This window comes from Tribolium castaneum, chromosome 8, assembly GCF_031307605.1.
Source record: "Tribolium castaneum strain GA2 chromosome 8, icTriCast1.1, whole genome shotgun sequence".
Taxonomy (NCBI): Eukaryota; Metazoa; Arthropoda; class Insecta; order Coleoptera; family Tenebrionidae; genus Tribolium; species Tribolium castaneum.
Window position 1 is genome coordinate 7,884,185 of NC_087401.1, and position 21,459 is coordinate 7,905,643.

Consider the following 21,459-nt stretch of genomic DNA (forward strand, 5'->3'; position numbering starts at 1 on the left):
TAAACTCAAATGTTTAATACCAACTAAATATTTTATATTTTAAATGTGAACTTTAACTTAAGTAATAAAAACTTGAAATTTTTGTTTTTTATTTATAAATTTAAGTGCCAATACTAATTAGATAACTAAAATTTTATTTGTAAATGTATATTTGATAAAAGAAGTTGGAATTATAAATTTTGAATATAAAATTTTGACTTTGTGACTTGAAATTCGCACTTTGTTACACGAAAAAAAAAATAAATTTTGAAATAGACAAAAATTACAGCAAAAGTTTTCTGGTTTTAGGAATTGAAATTCCGAATTTTGTGTTAAATATTTGCTAGAAATTTTAATATATTTCAAGTGTCTCTAAACCTAAACTTGGAATTTTAACTTGAATTTCCTCAAAATCAAAAATTAACTTCTTTTTTGACTAATTTCTATTCCAAATTTTGTCTTGAACTTTGCGAAAACTTCTGAGAAATTTTGATAAACTCTGACAGTGTCACTTAAAAGTTAATAACCATTTGATCTTAATATTGAACCAAATGCTCGAGAGGCGGTTACCACGTCATAATTTCAAATTTAAATCCAAATAACTTGAGTTAGAAAGCAGATACAGAGAAACGGTTTTCACTATTGTAATAAGCGTTTTCAGTACTATCATTTAAGGCAAAGTTGTTTTAAGTTGCCAATGCCTTTAAATTTTTATTTTTAAAATTTTAAATCTGGGGTTCTGAAATTTGAATTTCTAATTAGGATATAAAAATTCTAGTCGATATCTACGTGAATATTTGACAAAAAATTTCAAAACCGTAAGATATCCAAAGTTTTATGTCTAAAAATACTAAAAATTTTAGCTTTCTGCATTGAAATTTGAAGTTTTACCATTGTATTGAAAAACTATTTTTTTTAATTGTAACTTTGATGTTCGGAATTCAGTTTTAAAAGGCAGAATTCTAACTTAGAATTTGTGAATTTTGAATTTTCATAAAAACTTTAAAAAAGTTTGAATTCTAACTTTGTGTCTAGAAATTTCGACTGTCTGAAGTTAAATAAATCGTAGTCCTGATTAATAAATTTGTAAATGTAAATAAAATGTAAAAAATGCATTTTTTCGCTTTGTTCGTGCTTGAAAATTCGATTGTGAAACTGAAATTTTCTTTAACAAATTTCAAGACCGTTCGGCACGCAATAAATCCTTCCCGCCCTTTCGATTTATAATCCTGAAACACCTGAAAAATCCCCGAACAATATCTTTTATCGCTCTTCAAACAGCAATCATCAATCACTGAAACTAATGCGAACACGTGGCGACATCCGGAACTTTAGGAATTCTCCACCTATTTTAAATCCACTGCTAGAATTATTAATGAGACAAAAATTCAATTTTTTTTGTCAAGGCAGTCGTAACAAATCGATCGGGTCACATCCTGAATTAAATCCTGCAGGATCCCGAAGCGATCCGACCTGGTCCTGGCCGCTTATCCTGTCCGACTTCCTCCGACATCCTCCGAAATAATGATCTGGTTGTGCTTCAGTCGGGGATGCTGGATGGTGGTCGAAGGGGTGTGTTTTGACGTCGTGTACATATTGAGAAAAAAACTCGATTTTTACGTTTTTTTCGTTCACAAAATCGGCCTATTTTTGCAAAATGCGCTTAAACAAATTTAGTGGTTGAACAGGATGTCGTGGGAATCGCTCAACTCGCACGACTTCACCAGGTAGTGGTATTTTGGCAATTACGCCCCTATTTGTACACAAATTCAAGCAGCTTTCTTGCGCAAATTTCTTTACTCTATTTCAAGAATTTGCCGATTGGATAACGTCGGTGAATTATTTCGGAAACAGCTGTTCTAGTTTTTCGATTTTTTTAAACAGTGGCGGCTCGCTAGGTAAAGTAATATTAATAAACTGTAACAAGCACTTAACATGTTTAAATCCTTAATTTTTTTGTTTCGTTACTTTCTAAGAGACGTCTCAAAGTAAAGTCAGTTTGTATCTGAATTACAAGCAAAGTTTGCAAACTAAGGGACTTTTCAACTAAAAATAAAATAAATTGCAACATATTTGATAATTTTTTGGCGTCTTACACGAAATTTTACGAAGGAAGTTTTTTTCTCAAAATATGAGTTACATCACTTTGTAAATACACTGTGTTTTTAAATGGTTCTTATCTAGTCGTCTGTGAAATTCTTATGTAAAATCAGAAAATGCCGCTTCATATAATTAAGGATAGGCATTTAGACATCGAATATTACCATTTTCCATTTACAAGTCTCCAATTCGAAAATAAGCTTCGATAATAAAAGTGTAACATTTTAAAGAAATTTTTAAAAGAAATTAATAAAATTTTACAACTGATAGATTTGACATCTATTAACAGAGGGTTCAATTAAGCAGAGCGGCACAAATTTTTTTTTACATCTAAACCAATTAACCAAGTTAACTAGATGAGAATCATTTAAAAACACATTGTATAGGTTCGAGAAAATTTACTTTTGATTTATTTTGGCCATTTTTGGCAAAATTTTGGACGGAAATGGTGTTATAGCATTTTCAACCTTCTCTTTGTGGTTTTGTTTTTATTTTAGCTAAATAAGTGAATTTTTGTCTGAAAGACGTGGTAACATTTATTTTCAAAAAAGGAAATCGTTTAATGTTATTTTTCACAGTTATTATTGATTAGTACTGATGGTAATTTCTCGACTTATGTGACTAAAAAATGGGAGTTGTTGAATGAAAAATATGTAAAAGCATTTGAACCAGGCAAATATACAGTGTATCCGTTTTTCGAGCTCTACCATGGGGATCACAGTTATTATAAGAGTACAAGGTTAGTTAAATTAGGGCAAAAATGCGCATTTATATGCTGAACAATTATCTCAAAGAATATTTGATGAGTTATTTTTAGTTTTTGAATTATTGATAAAAGTCAAAATTTTGCAATTTTCGTGTTTATTGTTTGACGCGAAAATTGAAAGAACTAGACATTTTTAAGTAGGACATTTTTCAGGAACTTGGTTACTACAAATCTAAATCTGTCATTATATTTTCCAAGGCGTTCTTGATGTCAGAGTTACAACACTCAACTTTAGTTTTTGTTATGGACACCATATTTGACACTTGTATTTTTGAATAGGCTTTTTCTTCCTTCTTCCTGATTACAACATGATATGGTCTAATCTTACATGTTAATTAAAATTAAGAAAAAAGCGTTTTTTGCACATCGTTGTAATCAGGAACAAATAAAACACTTTTTAAAAATACAATTATCAAATATAGCGTTTATAAGAAAAACCAGAGTTGAACCTTTGATATCAAGAACGCCTTGGAAAATATGATGATAGATTTAGATTTCTTGTAAAAAAGTGCCTGAAGAACGTCCTAGTTAAAAACGTCTGGTCTTTTGGTTTTCGCTTGCAAAAATGAAAACAAAAATTACAAATTTTCGTGTTTTTTTTTAATAATCTAAAAACTAAAAATGATACATCAAATTTTCTTGCAGATAATTGTTCAGCATGATAATGCACAACGTTGCCCTAATTTAACCGACCTTGTTTGTCTTATAATAACGGAGATCTCTATGGTTTGAAAAACGGATATTTAGATGTCCCAATATTAAAAAAAACACTAACGTTACGTTTTTCCAAATGGAACACCCGATATTTTATTGCATTTTGGATGTAGCTTTTAATACTGATGATTTTAATTTAAACTTGTATTGGTCGATTCTGCTTAGATTTCGAAATAATTTGATGTTTTTTGCCAAAAACACGTTTTATTTAAAAATTTATTACATAAAAACAAAGAATTCTATTAAAGTAGAACTTTGATCACTTTAAAGGGAAAAGTTCAAACTTAAATCTGTTCCAATTAGTTTAGCGCATTACAATTTATTGGAAACAGAAAAATTAAGAAGTTTGTTAAAAGTTGAATAACTTGAAAAGGTTAAATGGAACACCCTATTTTTTGTTCTTGCTTTTCAAAGATTATTAAATTATCTATCAAAAAACATAAAGTTTTAAATGTCTAAAGTTAATAACTAAAGATATGTCACTTTAAAAGTTATTTCTAGCAACAATGCAGACTATTCATGAACATTGTTGTAACCATAGCAACTCCAGCACAGACCATTTGTTGGAGTTTATACGGGAATTTAAAAATTTGCCATAGATATTAAAATTTTAGTTATTTCATTGTAATAAATGATGAATAATAGAGTAACATTAAAGTTATTATTAGCAGAAAATTTCACTTTTCGACTACAAAAAAAATAATATATTCTTTAAGATTGAACTTTCTTCTTTAAAGTGGTGAAAGTTACTACAACTTTTCTGAGATTTTTAGTTTTTATATGTTTTTTCAGATAGCGTGCTTTTGTCAAAATATCAAATTATTTTAAAAACATAAAGCAAATTCGACTAATAACAATTTAGCTTAAAAATATCACTGTTAAAAGATACATTCAAAAGTGCAAAAAAGTATAGGTTGTTCCAATTTTAAAAACATAAATTTGTGTTGTAGCTATTTTCAGAAACAACTTGTGTACTTGAAAACGATTTTAGGTGAGTTAGGAGGCTAGTATGTATGGCTTTCGTAAAAAAAAGATTAATTTTCTAACATTTAAGAGTCAATAATGTATTTAACAAAACAGAGCAAAATAATATCATATTCTATCTTAATTTAAAGATTAGGTTAAAAGATTAAAGATTACAGTATTATGTCCTAAAAATTAAAAATTTCAAAAAAAGCAAACAATATCTATTTGTATATTAAGAGCGTATATTGTCGATTGAGAGAATTTTTTCGAAAATTTGCGCTCGCAACACACACACACAAGACTTTTTCTGAATCGCAAGTATTAAGAATAAAAATATACCATAATATTCAGGACAAAATCATGAAATAATTTATTAAAATCAGATATTATTTATTTTTTGTTTTTACTAGAGATACCACAGGTAGTTACATTAATCACTGGACATATGATCTCAATAAAAAATGGGAGAGCGAACGTTTTTTTTTATTTTTTCGCTTTAAAGTTGAGAAAACGTCAACTTTGCGTTGTTAACTTGAAGCGCAAATATTTATTTTGGATAGCGATTGCAGAAAAAAAAATTGCACTAAGTAGATAAAATACGTACGTGGTGGTAGATATTTTTAGAGTAAGTTTGCAAGGAAAAATGTTAGAAACTTCTTAAATTTAGCAAAACAGACCAACGTAACATCAAATTCAATTTTTTGGTTTATTATAAAAAGAAGACTTCATACATAAAATAAAAGTTTTTAGCTGAAAATAACGTGTATTAACAACTTTGCAAATAAAATTCAATAATTGCATATATTACGTATACCGTAAACCGCAAGTGCATTTTTTGAAAAACTAAAAAACATGATTTTTAAAAAAGGAAATCGTTATCGTTTAATCTTATTTTGATTAAAATTTGACTAAAAAATAGAATTATTGGCTGAAAAATGTTCATAATGAACGAGGAAACTAAATTTGAAAAAAAGTATACCTAGACCTACGTGAACTTGCGACTTTATTTTTGTGAGTAATTATTTTTTTTATTTTGGAGAAATTTGACAAATAATCCAGTTTTAAGCTTAAAAGTGTTTGGCGTAATTTGGTGTTTTTTTACAAGTTTTAACTTTAAATAAGCTAAAAGATTGTCAATATCAACTTAAACCGATAACGGTTTAAGCCAGGGTTAAAGGCGATTAATTTTTAATATAACTCGACCTTCATTTTGCAAAATAAGCGAGTTTTTTACTAAAGGACACTTTAACTTCAAAGAATAAAATAAAATGTGCTTTTTAAACTTCTGCTATAGAATTTAGGCGAAATAAAAGAGTTTTTCACTGAAAATGTTTGACTTTCAGATAATGTCAGCAAAATTACTAAGAAAAATTTTAGTTTAAATGTGCTCCAGAATGTTTAAAAATTTAAAGAAATTAAAGTACCTAAAAAACATTTTGGTATTATTCTTTCGTAATTTTTTCGTCTTTTTTAGAGAAATTTTCAATAAATACAGGGTTACCCAGGCGTGCGTAATCGGTCTATAACTTTTTTATTATTTCAAATATTGCTACGCCGTTTTTACTATCCGGTAGATCGACTTAAAGTCCACAATATAAAAATATTTTTATTGTACACAGGGTGTTGTGTATTGGGTGGTGAACCATAGTTCCATTTTTTTTATTGGACCACTCTATGTATTTTTGCATAATTGGATTCTACGCAAAAAAATAACGTAACTTTCGAAATTATTTAACTTTTCGTTATAAAAAACACAATTTTTAAAAAACACTACAAAATTGCCTATAAATATTTTTCGAAAAATTTACATCTGAAAAACCCAGAATACCCAGTAGCTTTAGCAATAGTCGACTTCTACGTGAAACACGCAGAAACACACAGGGTGTGCCAAAACGCAAAAAGTTGAATAACTCATTTTTTTTTTTAAAAAGAACACCATGTATTTTTTTACACGTATTGATAGCATTTTTTATAAGCTTTCTAATGATATGCGGTTTGTATAGCAAATTTGAAATATATCTTAAAGTGTTAATAAAAGTTTTTTTTATTTATTTTACTATTAATTTTTGATGAGCAAAATTCATTTTGTATCAAGTAATAATTAGAATATTAATGTAATTATCAAAAAATAAATTACCATTTCACTTATCAGATTGTAGGATAACAAATTTTCTTGTAATAAAATCTTTTTTTGAAAAATCTCGAAAAATATTTTAAAGCTATACCGTTAGAAAGCTTATTAAAAATGCTATCGGCACATAAAAAAACAATACAGTACACTCTGTATATTATATGCGTGCTTTAATTAAAAGTCGTCTATTTGCTAACTACAATGTATTCTGAATTTGCCGGAAAATATTTATAGGCGACTTAGCAGTGATTTTTCAAAAATTAGTCTGTTTTATGACGAAAAGTTGAGTAATTCCAAAATAAAAAAAGATAGACCCATAATAGTTTATATAAAGTTACATTGTTTTGTTTGCGTAGATTCCAATTATGCAAAAATATGTAGGGTGTTTTATTTAAAAAAGATATAACTTTTAACTTTCTTTCACCCTGTGCATAATAAAAGTATATTTAGTTTGTGGACTTTAAGTCGATCTATCGTGTAATAAAAACAGTATAGCAATATTTCCAATAATAATAAAGTTATAGACCGATTACACACCCCTGGGTCACCCTGTATAAGTTGCTTGCTCACAAACAAACTAAACTTAGTTTTGCCTCACGAGCTTCGACTGTTTTTTTTCATTGACATCAATAATGGAAGAAAGAATTTTCACTTACTTTTAGAATAATAATTAGGCACCTAAAAGGCAGTTTCAATTATTTTTCTTTTTTTAGTTTTTGTTTCTCTCTTGTTTTTTCTTACTTTTTTTCTTAAAATTTTTCACACTTAACACATAGGAAATTGTGTTCTCTTGTCATAATTTTTTTGCTAGTGGCGGGGTTAGTCACCAGCTTTCAGCCACACGTCTTCTATCATCTCCCGACGGCTCTCGGCACCCCCTCGACGGCCTCGAGCAGATCTGGCCTTGGAACGACTCATACTCGAGCCTTCACCGTGACACCTACACGGAGGTTCGCACCCCAAGACCCCCAATTTTCACCTGGGGCTGTTTTCGAGCCTGTCGGGCACGAATCTACCAAAGCATCGCCAAAAGAAAGGTGAAACTACTTTATCAAAAAAAAAACTAAAAAGGAATTTTTATTAAAAAAAAATAATTGGCAATGGTTTGTTAGGTCGATCAAGGAGTAAAGCTTTATAACCAGCACAAGCAGCAACAAGCCGTCAGAAAGTGGAAGTCGGCTCTGAAAGCTATCAGAAAGCGGGAGGACAAATTTGTGCTTTTAGGGTATTTGTGTCAGGCGTATATGGACTGGGGGAAGTACAGGTAATTTTTTCCAATTTTGTTTTATTCCTTGTATTTATTTTAAATTTCAGGGATGCGTTAGAGTACGCACACCGCCAACTTTTCATAAGTGAGGAGCTGGACAATCCAAATATGAGGGCAGAGTCCTACTTGAGTTTAGCAAAGGCCCACCAAAGACTAGGTGGCCTTGAAAAGTACGTAATTGTGTTTAATGCGTGTGGTGGCTTGCATATGTCCCAGGCGTTTTAATTTAATACTAGATTACAAAAAGTGGCGTTAAAGTCGTTAATCATGAAACGGATTCGAAACAGACCCTAATAACGCGATGTCTCGTTAATCCAGCCGTCCTTTATCTAAATTAGTTGAGGACCAGCACTGCCAGCTTGGTTGTTTTGTAATTTATCATCGTGAAAACTAGAACTAATGAATGTTTTGTGGCTTTTTACTTGTGTTTAATTATTGTAATTTGTTATTACTTTTTTATCAGCTTTTTTTTTAATAAAACTAAAATCTTCGATTATAAAATTAGAAAAAAAGTTGCCGGGTTCGGAGCTGAACTATAGACTACGAAAGTAATTCAGAAATATAGAGGTATGAGGTTCGATTCCTGGTCCAAACTTTTTTTTTCAATGAATAATACATAACATTCATCTTTGTTACATAGGTATCGATTTTTTGGAAAATTTTTTGAAACAGGTCGATTTTATTTGGCATTATTTATTACCTTATTAGTTTTTGAATAATGACGTTTATTTTTTTTAATATTTTTGGTTATTGTTGAAAGTAATTTTATTAATTTTATACAAAGGGCTACGTTATTTTGTCTTACTTTATAAGAGGCAATTGATTTTAGTTTATTTTTTGCAGTAAGAAATCTTATTAGGCGTTTTCATGTTTTCAGAAAAATATACAGGTATACAGGGTGACCCAGGGGTGTCTCTATAACTTTTTTGGTAATTAAAATATTGATAAGCTGTTTTATCCGATAGATCCACTTAAAATCTACAAACTAAAAATATTTTTATTATGCAAAATTGGTGAACCAAAATTATATTTTTTAAGTGGGACACTTTATATATTTTTCATAAATGGAATTTACGCAAAAAAATAATGTATCTTTATATAAACTATTATGGGTCTATCTTTTTTCGTTTTGGAATTATTCAACTTTTCGTTATAAAAAAGACCAATTTTTGAAAAATTACTACAAAGGCGTCTATGAATATTTTCAAGCAAATTTACAATAGAAAAATTTAATATATTTTGTAGTTTTACCAAACAGACGATTTTTAGTTAAAGCACGCAGATAATATAAAGTGTGTGCCAAAATGCAAAAAGTTGAATAACTCATTTTTTCAAATGGAGCACTCTGTATTTTTTTCATATATCGATAGCGTTTTTGACAAGATTTCTAACACTATGGGGTTTGCGTAACAAAATTAAAATGATTTTCGAGATTTTTCAAAAAATGATTTTATAACAAGAAAAGAAAAAAGTACCAAGTTTTAATAAATAAAAATACCGGTTCACCGTTCAAAATTTTTTTGATAAACGACATAATAAAGATATGAATTTTGAGCGCTACTTTTGGTTTAGTCTGTGTATTTCAAAATTCAGCAAAACAAATGACAAAACACGGGCAAGCCAAAAAAATTATGACAGCAATAAATAAATATATCCAATAAATGAAGAAAATAGAGGGTATCTTTTTTTAAGTGAAACTAAAATGGATAATAAAAGTAAAGAGGAGACAATAAAGAGCGAAAATTATTTTTCAAATTTTTAAGTCAAAAACAAATTAGGTATCTAAAAATATTAACTTTATCTTTATCCATATTCTTGTAAGTGATAGTTATGTAATGGAAAAAAAAATAACAAATTGATCTTTTTACTTTTTCTATCAAATTTTATCAATCCGGTACATACATGTTTCGGCTAATAATTATTTGGCCACCCTCAGGTTTAAGTACCTACAGGCAACAATTCCTCATTTTATTCACCACAGTTTTTTGCCAAACAACTATCTGAGTTTTTGCCGAAACATGTAGTGTTTTAGTAAGATAAGATAAGAATAATAAGATAAGAGAAAACGACTAAATTTGTTATTATATTTTTTTATATTATTTCGAAATACTACTAGTTTATTTTGTTTTACTTTGACACTCTTTTTGTTTATATTTATTGATTTTTAACAATTTCTCGCGTAAACATGAACGAAACCTTCTAGTAATAGTATAATAATTTCCATCTTTTTATTTTTGCAAATGCTATCGTGATTTTCATCAATTCATCGCTTAAAAACGAGACAGATTTTCAGCCATTCTTTGCTTAAAATCATTTCAAACTGCCTGAGAACTCCCTTTATTTTAACGTTGCTTAGATGAAATAAATTTATTTTCAACGATTTTTTACTTAAAAATGAGCTAAAATCGCTTGACAATTAAATTAGCTCATGTAATCTCATTTTGAATAAATGACCATTTTTGTGACTCTTGTTTCGATTAAATTAGTTGATACTTTTAACAATTTTTCCCACAAAAATGAGCCAAACCATCTAAGAATATTTTACGTCTTTTATTTTCGCATTATTTTATTTAAAATATTACTGTGATTTTCACCAATTCATCACTTAAAAACGAGCCAGATAGCCTTATTATGATATTTTGTTTCGTTAAAATAAGTTATTCTATATTCTAATTCATATCGGTTTGTAATTCTTCAAATCGCGTTCTTTCTGCACTTTTTTGTATGATATAATCGATTTTAGCCAAATTGCCTGGGAATACTTTTTTTATTTTGGCGTTGTTTGGGTAAAATAATTTTTTACGTAAAAACAAACCAAATCTGTAAAGAGTTTTTCGTTCTAGTTTGAGCAAAAGCGACGATTTTGGTATTTGTTTATTTCGTTAAAATAAATTGATTTTCTTCGTTTTTTACTTTTTTGAAAAGACAAGACAAATCGCTCATGAATATTTAAATCTGCACTTGTTTCGTGCTGTGGGTTGACTTTTACTGATGATTCGCCCAAGAATGAGCCAAATAGTGGGAGAATAGTTGAAATAATCTTATTTTAGCATATTTACTGTTTACCTACGTAATTTGTTTTTGAAAAATCTCTTACTTCAAAACGAATCAAATTATCTGATTAAACATCAAACTGCTTTATTTTAGCATTGGTATTTCTAAACGAAAGTAAAATCAATAACAAGTGCTGTTTACTTCTGACAGAGACGGATTTTCTAATCCAATTTGCACAAATTGGACAATAAACACTGTTTAAAAGTGTTGATTGAATTATAGAACAAACAATGAATTTAAAAACTAAAAAAAAAGATTGCCAGCCCCGGACCTGAACCACGGACACCCACGGCTTGGTGAATCAATGCCAAAAAATAAGAGTCTGTGGTTCGAATCCTGGTCCAGCCAACTTTTTTTTTGTCTTTTAAGAGCAAAATTTGTAACAAGTGTCAACAAATCGTGAAAATAGGTAATAACAACTGGAACAGTGTTTACCTACGTAATTTGATTTTGAAAAATCTTTCACTTAGAAACTAATCGAATTAAGTCTGTGGTTCGAACCCTGGTCCATCTAACTTTTTTAGTCTTTTTAGAGCAAATTTCGTAACAAGCGTCAACAAATTAATAACAAGACGTGAAAATAGGTAATAGCAACTGGAATAGTGTTTACCTACGCAATTTGATTTTGATAAATCTCCAATTAACACAAATTGGACAATAAATACTGTTTAAAGTGTTTATTGAATTATAGAACAAACAATAAATTTAAAAATTAAAAAAAAAAGATTGCCAGCTCCGGAATTGAACCACGGACCCCGACAACTTGGTGGATCAATGCCATAAACTATAAAAGTCTGTGGTTCGAACCCTGGTCAAGTCAACTTTTTTTTAGCCTTTTAAAAGCAAAATTCGTAACAAGCGTCAACAAATTGATAACGTGACGTGAAAATAGCTAATAACAACTGGTATAGTGTTTACCTAAATAATTTAATTTTGAAAAATCTCTTGCTTAGAAACGAATCAAATTTGCTGATAATACCTCACACTGATATATTTTAGCAATGATATTTCTAAACAAAAATAAAATCAATAACAATAAAAAAAATTAATATGTGCTATTTACTTCTCAAAGAGACGAATTTCCGAGTCCAGCTAGCACAAATTGGACAATAAACACTGTTTAAAATTATTTATTGAATTATAGAACAAACAATAAATTTAAAAAATATAAAAAAAAGATTGCCAGCCCCGGACCTGAACCACGGACTCCCACGATTTGGTGAATCAATGCCATAAACTATCTAAAAGTCTGTGGTTCGAACCCTGGTCCAGCCAACTTTTTTTTGTCTTTTAAGAGCAAAATTTGTAACAAGTGTCAACAAATCTTGAAAATAGGTAATAACAACTGGAACAGTGTTTCCCTACGTAATTTGATTATGAAAAATCTTTCACTTAGAAACCAATGGAATAAGCTAATAATACCTCAAACTGCTTTAATTTAGCATTGATATTTCTTAACAAAAATAAAATTAATAACAATAAAAAAATAAATTAATATGTGCTGTTTACTTCTGAAAGAGACAGATTTTCGAGTCCAATTAACACAAATTGGACATTAAATACTGTTTAAAAGTGTTTATTGAATTATCAAACAGACAATAAACTTACAAAATTAAAAAAAAGATTGCTAGACCCGGACTTGAACCCCGGACCCCCACAACATGTTTGATCAATGCCATAAACTATCTAAAAGTCTGTGGTTCGAACCCTGGTCTAGCCAACTTTTTTTCAGCTTTTTAAAGCAAAATTAGTAACAGGCGTCAACAAATCAATAACGTGTCGTGAAAATAGCTAATAACAACTGAAATAGTGAAGATTTTTGGTGTGTTTTTGTGCATTTTTGTTAATAATTTTCGGTTAGGGCCTTGGCATACGCCCGGCACTCCCTGTACAACGAATGCGAGCAATGCACGACCGCCGGCCATGTCCACCTCACCGTCGGCTCCGTCTACTTGGAGCTGGCCGGCTTCAACAAGGCCCTTGATAGCTTCCAGCACGCCCATCGCATCGCCCAGGCCGTCCACGACCCAGCACTCGAATTGCAAGTCTACGTTGGGCTTTCTGAGCTTTTCAGCCGTTTGCAAGACGCCGATAAGTCGGCAAAATACGCTTCAAAAGCCTACGATCTCTCGCGATCTCTCCAACTGGGAGATTTGAATTCGCGACATCATCGAGCTGCGCTTCTGCAGATGGCGTCGGCGTTGCGGAAGCAAGGCGAGTTGGGAGATGCACACGATTATTGTTCGGTAAGTTAACGCTTTGGAGGGGTTGGAGTGATAAGGGTGTGTAGGAGGCGACGAGGTTGGCGCTGATGTCCGGGGACCAAGCGACTTATGCAAGGAGTATACGAATCATGGGGGATATCTACAGGAAGAGGACTGATATTAATGTAAGAATTTTTGGAAATATGTGCAATAATAAGCTCAAAAATGTCAAAATTTGAAAAAAAAGGTGAACGTTATCTCGTTTTTTTTACTAACATATTTTTTTAATTTTTGACCATTTAGTGCATTTTTATATTTACAAAATTTTGTCAAAAAAACATCCAATAAGATCACCAAATTCAATAAAGAAAGTGTTATTATGGCACTTTATCGATTATTTTCGGAGTAAACTCAAAAATCACAAAATTAGAAAGAAAATGGTTTATTTTTGTCTTTTTTTTAACGTTCATAAAGGTTATCTCGTTTTTTTACCAAACATAGCCGAATTATTACAAAATTACTCTAAAAGTGACATACTTTTTTAATTTTTGATCACTTATTACATTTTTAAATTTACAAAATTTTGTCAAAAATCATGCAATAAAATCACAAAATTCGATAAAGAAAGTGTAATTTTGACACTTCTATATCGATTATTTTTGGGGTAAGCTCAAAAATCTCAAAATCAGAAAGAAAATGTTTTTTTGTCTTGTTTTTAACGTTCATAAACGTTATCTCGTTTCTTTTACTAAACTTAGTCGAATTATTACAAAATTAAGCTGAAAGTGACATTATTTTTTAATTTTCTGGTCATTTAGTACTTTTTCATATTTACAAAATTTTGTCAAGTGATGCAATAAAATCACCAAATTTGATAAAGAAAATGTTTTTTTGACACTTTATATATTATTTTTGGAGTAAACTCAAAAACTATAAAACTAGAAAGAAAATGGTTTATTTTTGTCTTGTTGTTTAACGTGCTCAAAAATTGGCGCACCAACTCAGTGGTACGTTGTTGAGAAGTATGTGTAGATTACGGGAAAAATCTTGAAAAAATTCCTAAAGTCGTATTTTAAAAAATATGTAGCTATAAACTTATTTTGTTAACTTCTTTAGTTTTTATTATTTTTTAATGTTTTCATGTTCCACACCAAGTAATTATTCCCTAACAAAACGATGAATAATTATTTTTAAATTTACTATCAGACTTTAGCAGTTTTTTTAATTAAAAAAAATAAAATTCATCAAAAAAGTCACAATTTGTAGATGTACCAACACTGGGAATTATTTCCTAGGAAACCGTTTCAAAAATAATTTATTTTTATTTTTGATCAAATTCTGTTGAGATCACGACTGTTAGACAACGTTGCCACATTTTATTTTTTGAAAATTCGTTATTTATCAATAAATTTAATACAAAGATTTTTTTTACTATTTTTACCTTTATATGTAAGCAATTCTCTACCATACACCATTGAGTTGGTGCGCCGATTTTTGAGCACCCGGTATAAACGTTATTTTGTTTTTTTATTAAACTTAGCTGAATTAGGCTAAATTAGGCTAAAAGTGACATTATTTTTTAATTTTTTGACTATTTAGTACATTTTCATATTTACAAAATTTTGTCAAAAATTATACAATAAAATCACCATATTGGATAAAGAAGGTGTTATTTTAGGCTCTTTATCGATTATTTTTGGAGTAAATTCAAAAATCACAAAATTAGAATGAAAATGGTTTATTTTTGTCTTGTTTTTAACGTTCATGAACCTTATCATGTTCTTTTTACTAAATTTAGCCGAATTTTTACAAAATTAGGCTAAAAATGACATTAGTTTTTATTTTTTTGACCATTTAGTCTATTTTTATATTTACAAAATTTTGTCAAAAATCATACAATAAAATCACCAAATTCAATAAAAAGTCTTATTTTGACACTTAATTATTTTTATTTTTAGAGTAAACTCAAAAATCGCAAAATTAGAAAGAAAATGGTTTATTTTTGTCTTATTTTTAATGTTCGTGTACGTTATCTCGTTTTTTTTTTACTAAACTTAGCCGAATTATTACAAAATTAAGCTAAAAGTGAAATTATTTTTTAATTTTTGACCATTATATTTAGTACATTTCCATATTTATAAAATTTTGTCAAAAATCATGCAATAAAATCACCAAATTCGATAAAGAAAGTGTTTTTTTGGCAGTTTATTGATTATTTTTGAACTAAACTCAAAAATCACAAAGCTAGAAAGACAATGGTTTCTTTTTGTCTTGTTTTTAACATTCATGAACGTTATATCTTTTTTTTACTAAACTTAGCCGAATTATTACAAAATTATACTAAAAGTGACATTATGTTTTAATTTTTTACCATTTAGTACATTTTCATATTTACAAATCACTAAATTCAATAAAGAAAGTGTTTTTTTGGTACCTTATCGATTATTTTCGGAGTAAACTCAAAAATCACAAAACTAAAAAGAAAATGATTTATTTTTGTTTTGTTTTTAACGTCCATGAACGTTGGCTTTTTTTTTACTAAACTTAGACGAATTATTACAAAATTAGACCCAAAGTGACATTATTTTTTAATTTTTTGACCATTTAGTACATTTTCATATTTACAAAATTTTGTGAAAAATCATGCAATAAAATCACCAAATTCAATAAAGAAAGTGTTATTTTGGCACTTATCGATTATTTTCGGAGTAATCACAAAATTAAATAGAAAATGGTTTATTTTTGTCTTGTTTTAACGTTCATGAACGTTATCACGTTTTTTTAACTAAACTCAGCCGAATTATTACAAAATTAGTCTAATAGTGACATTATTTTTTAATTTTTTGACCACTTAGTGCATTTTCATATTTACAAAATTTTTGTCAAAATTATGCAATAAAACCACCAAATTTGATAAAGAAAGTGTTATTTTGACACCTTATAGATTATTTTCGGAGTAAACTTAAAAATCGCAAAATTAGAAAGGAAATGGTTTATTTTTCTGGTTCATGAACGATATCTGCATTTTTTTTACTAAACTTAGTCGAATTATTATAAAACTATACTCTCAATTTAAACAAAAAAAAAAACAGAAAAAGTTTGAAGTAAATTAAAAAATTTGGGGGCGTTAGAAAGCTTTCAGACAGTACGAGACAGCGATGGGTTCGGCGGCGGCGATGGGCGACCGCGTCATCCAGATGGAGTCAATGGATGGGGCGGCAAGATGCTTGGAAGCACTAAGACTCCAGCACAAAATTTGCAACTGCCGACCATTAGAATTCAATACAAGACTGTTAGAAGTAGCTAGTTCCGTCGGTGCTAAAGTAAGTCACTGTTTTTTCTACGTGGGGGAATCACCGAATTTGTATTTGTGTAATAACTCGAAAACTAAAAGTCGTATAACAAAACGGTTTGTTCCGGTGTATTTTACGGTTCATGTTACGTATTGTGCCACCTTTTTTACAACACTAGCTTACTCGAGAACTTTAAGAGAACTTTAAATAATTATTTTTACAGCGTGTCTCAGCTAAGACTTTCGAGCTTGATATCTAAGTTTTTTGTAAAGGGATTGTTATGAAATTTGGAATGCACATATTTTAGGAAGTCTTATTTTAATTAGAAAAACTTTAAGACACGTTTATTTTATTTAAAATTCAGCCCAATTACCATTGGATCATTGAACTTCGAAAAATAGTTGGCCACACAAAAAATTGACCAAATCGCTCGGCTGATCCAAGAAAAAAATTGATTTTGTTGTTAAAAACTTGATCCAAATTTTGAAAGTATTATAAATAAACTAAAGTGTGAAAGTAAAGTGGTATTAATTTGGTGAAATAACTTTAAAAACAAACAGTGGCAGAAATTTCTGTTTTGTTGAAAAAGGAAACAATATTCGTCTATGGAAAGTGCCGTTGGACTTTTTGTGAAATGATATTCAAATGAAGCCTTCATAAAATTTTAAGTTTATAAAAACGGCAACAATTTGAAGACACAGAAAGCCTACGTGAACTAAATCGAGTGAGGATAAAAGACGTCACTAGAAACGAAGAAATAGTTGGGGCTGTAATTCAAGCTTTTGAAGAGAATCCAGCAAGCAGTGTACAAAATATTTTCTAACTCCTGAACAGTCTAGAATTTTTCTGTTGTTCAATCTTCAATCTTTTAGTCTTTTTTGAAAGCATCCAGTACAACAACTAAAACAGAAATATTTTTTTAACTTTATAAGAGTGAAAGATAAATGTGAAATATCACTTGTGTGACACTTAGTTTGTGCAAGTAGGAGTGACCAAAATTCGGTGTTTCATAAGGAGCTACGCTTTTGCACATTTAACAGTTTTTTTCATTTTTCTTGTAAAACGGTCTATTTTCAAAAATGAATTTTTTCTTACAGCATTTTTTGTTGATTTATTTTTTAATATAAGTTTTAAATGACTAAGGGCCGCTTTACAGAACATTTTAATCGTAATTAAAATTTAATTCGAAATTAACTTGAGATTTGTCAATGCATTTCAAATGGCAACTTAATTCGAATTAGTTTAATTTTGAAATTAATTTTAATTTCGCATTCTGTAAACCGGCTCTTAAGATTTTTAAAATGCATGTAAAAATTACATTTGTATGATTTTAGTTTTTGCATTAATTGGATTTTAATCTTTACCTTTTAAAATACCTGCATTTTAAACTTCAAAATTTAAAAAATTTAAAAATCTGTTGACAAATATCTGAGATATCAGGCTCGAAAGTTTTAGGTGAAACAGCTTGTATAATTGAAAAATAGTGGATGCACAGGGTTATTCATTAATAAATTTATAACTCAAAAAATAAAATCGATAAGGAAAACGGTTTCTTTTAGTGAATTCTGCAGCTTATTTTACGTATAACAACAGATTTTTACGAGATTTAAGATTTTGAATTTTTTCCTTAAAATTTCAATGGTCAAGGCACTTACCTTTATAAAAATGAATAGAAAAAAAAATTAGCTCACTCTATCAAAGTTTACACTTTTCTATGCTTTTCCAACCCTCTCGAGTTGTCAAAAGTGCAAAAAAGTCAATAGATTCGATTTTTTAAAGTTTGATTTTTCCAATTTTTGCGAGATTTTTGTCGATTTTCTACAGGCTGTTCGGTCTAAACCCCACATTAGAAGTATTGAAAGTTCTAATAAAGATATTTATTTGAAAGTTGGTACTCAGTCATAATCCGTTGAGTTCTGCTCAATGAAAATATTTTCAAGATGGCGGCACTTCCGGTTACACCGGAAGTCGCTATCAACTTTTGTACATTTTAAGTGGAAAGCTACGTTTTTCACTGCGTTTTTTTAATAGCTGAGTTATTTCAAGGGAGATTTTATCAGCTTTCCCTATTCCTAAGTTTAACCGTTTTCGAGATATTTGAGATTTTTTGAATTTGCACCTGTCACTTAAAAAATCGGTAACTCTTTTAGTTTTAAAAATTTCGAAACCATATTTAACAAATTAAAAGAAGTTAGTAAACTCAAAAATTTTAAGGTTAAGTTTGTACAACTTCAAGTACCCATACCTTAATTTTTTCAAATGGGATGTCCCAATTTTTATTTTATTAGATGGGAGAGAATTTTTTCCTGCATCGATCTGTATTAGCATTTCCTATACCTATCTGTGATAATTTTCAAGTTATGTTGGGTTTTTTGACATTGTAGAAATTTTCTTACTAACCACAGCTATTTTTGCATAGTTTGTCATAAAAAACATTTCTGATTAAACAAAAGGCAAACTTTGTTCGAAATTGTGTTATCGTTCTGAGAAAATAAAATAAATTCTTTGAATGTTGGTTTAAAAAACTTTAATTTCTCACATTTTTTTTCTCGTTTCCATGGCAACGTATGACCTATGGATAATCATCAATTTCTCAATCCTAACAAAAAGTTGTTATAACCTGAAAACTATGAAACATGAGTATATGGAATGTTAATACAGATTGACGTAGAATTAAATATTCTACGATTTAATGAAATAAAACTTATGGCATTTCATTTGAAAAAATTGAGTTAAGGGTGTTTAAGTTCTGAAAACTTAACCTTAAACATTTGAGGTTTGTTATTCTTTTTTGGAAATTTGAAAACAACAAAGGAAAGATCTAGGCTTCGTATTTTAAATGAACTAAAAAATATTTCAAAATTTTAAAAAATAGCAGAGTTATCGATTTTTAAACTGGTAGGTGCAAATTTAAAAATAATTCAAAAACTTTAAATATTTCGTAAACGGCTAAATTTAGATATAAAGAAAGATTGTAAAAACTAGCTTAAAATAACTCTAGCAATCCAAAAGCGCATAAAAAAATATAGCTTTCCTTTCAAAATAAGGAAGTTGATAGCGACTTCCGGTATAACCGGAAGTGTCACCAACTTGAAAATATTTTCAGTGAGCAGGACCTAAGAGATTATGGTGGTATACAAGTTTTCAAATGACTATCGTTATTAGAAGTACCAATACTTCTAATGTGGGGTTTAGACGGAACATTCTACAGCGTGCTCAAAAACTGGCGCACTAACTCAATGGTGTGTGGTAGAGAACTGGTTACATATGAAGGTAAAAATAGTAAAAAAATTCTTTGTATTAAAGTTATTGATAAATAACGGATTTTAGATAATTGATATGTGGCAACGTTGTCTAACAGTCATGATCGCAATAGAATTTGAGCAACAATAAAAATTTTTTTTTTGAAACGGTTTCCTAGGAAATAATTCCCAGTGTTGGCACATCTACACATTGTGATTTTTTTGATGAATTTTAATTTTTTTAAATTAAAAAAACTGCTAAAATGTGATAGTAAATTTAAAAATAATTATTCATCGTTTTGTTACGGAAAGATTACCTGGTATGAAACATAAAAGCATAAAAAAATAATGAAAGCTAAAGAAGTTAACACAATAAGTTTGTAGCTCCAGATTTTTTAAAATATGACTTTAGGAATTTTTCCAACATTTTTCCCGTAATCTGCACTTGCTTCTCAATAACGTACCACTGAGTTGGTGCGCCAGTTTTTGAGCACTCTGTATATACCAGAAACATTTATCGAGCAATAACTCCGAAACTATTAGAGATAACACTATGAAGTTTAATATCGTTTAAAAAGTCTTTTAATTATCTATCTTTTTCAAAAAAGCACAACGTTCTCTGACAAATAGTTTTCGAGAAAATTGCAAACAAACGCAAAAATAAGTAAAATGAAAAAAAATCATAACTAGAAAGCCATTGGGAATTTGGCGATTTTTTCAATGCCAATCGATTTTCCGGATCATTTTACATGAAAATAATAATTCGACTTTTTCTGATAAATGAACTTGCAGTTGTTGGTGCGCACGGTGCGCCTGCGTCTCTCGCGCATCTATCACGCCCTAGGAGACGAAGACCACCGTCTCCACCACGAAAGGGTCGCCTTCCGTCTCCAGCAGGACCTGGACCTCATGTGCGGCGGCTGCGGCTCTCCTTACGGCCTTGAAAGCGACTCACTTGAAGCTCTTCCCTGTGCTCATATCTTACACGCGAGGTTTGTTATTTTTCTCGCGTATTATTTGTTTTTTTTTCCTAATTTCTGTTTCAGATGTGCCTACGATTTGTTCCGAAGGAGTAGTAAAAAGAAGAAACGGTCGTGTCCTGAATGCGATCGGACTAGTTCTAGGTTATATTTGAATTGTACAGAGTACAACACTTCGTACAGTCCGGTGCCGTTGTCTGTCTGTTCTTCCGACAGTCACTGTACGTCGCATCAAGCCACCAGTTCGGTTTAAACAGTACCAATGATTTTGCTCACTTATCATTTCTGACCACACGGTACAATCGCTACGTGAACAATCACTACTCATCACTAGAAGTAGACCAAAATCTGGTAGAGGTAGATTAAGTAGGTGTTGAAAATTTCTTGGGCACTTTCTTCCACGCACTATTCAAAAATTTAGACGGTCGATCCTTTCTAGTCCGGAATCAAGTCACGATATTTCATGTAAATACAATATGTAAGGCAATTTTTATTGTAAATAATACTGATTACTGTACAGAAAGTTTAAGCGAATTAAAAGGATTATGAGGTTGTTAAGCGATTTTTTTCAATCCATTTCCCGCAAAACAGGTGCGCCCACAAAACAACATTTATTTTGTTATTATATTTATTGGTTCTTGTTAGTTTTGATGACTCAAATGTTCACAAAAGGTAACAGATATTTTTTGAATATGCTACGTTTGATTAGAAGAAAAAGTGAAAGTTTTATGACGTTTTTCTGGAAAAAGCAAATAAAGATCGG

The 21,459-nt window shown here is 29.8% G+C and overlaps 1 protein-coding gene across 2 annotated transcripts; it reads left to right on the plus strand.

Moving 5' to 3' along the window:
- The first annotated feature begins 1,505 nt into the window (after nt 1-1,505).
- On the plus strand, nt 1,506-21,249 carry LOC660667 (uncharacterized protein). 2 transcript variants are annotated; one of them, XM_064358560.1, is made up of 9 exons: nt 1,506-1,706; nt 7,468-7,693; nt 7,769-7,920; nt 7,971-8,093; nt 12,839-13,223; nt 13,268-13,366; nt 16,313-16,504; nt 20,509-20,708; nt 20,763-21,249. In XM_064358560.1, the coding sequence occupies exons 1-9, from the start codon at nt 1,669-1,671 to the stop codon at nt 20,947-20,949; spliced, it is 1,602 nt and encodes a 533-aa protein (XP_064214630.1). In that variant the 5' UTR covers nt 1,506-1,668; the 3' UTR covers nt 20,950-21,249. The 2 variants fall into 2 exon arrangements, with proteins under 2 accessions (XP_064214630.1, XP_008195048.1); XM_008196826.3 differs by having other exon boundaries at nt 1,507-1,709.
- The last annotated feature ends 210 nt before the right edge of the window (nt 21,250-21,459 follow it).

Coding starts and splice junctions, on each gene's coding strand:
- LOC660667 (XM_008196826.3), top strand. CDS start 1,669: ATGTCGTGGGAATCGCTCAACTCGCACGACTTCACCAGGTA. Junction 1,710..7,467: donor TCGCACGACTTCACCAGGTA/GTGGTATTTTGG, acceptor TTTTTTTGCTAG/TGGCGGGGTTAGTCACCAGC. Junction 16,505..20,508: donor CTAGTTCCGTCGGTGCTAAA/GTAAGTCACTGT, acceptor ATGAACTTGCAG/TTGTTGGTGCGCACGGTGCG.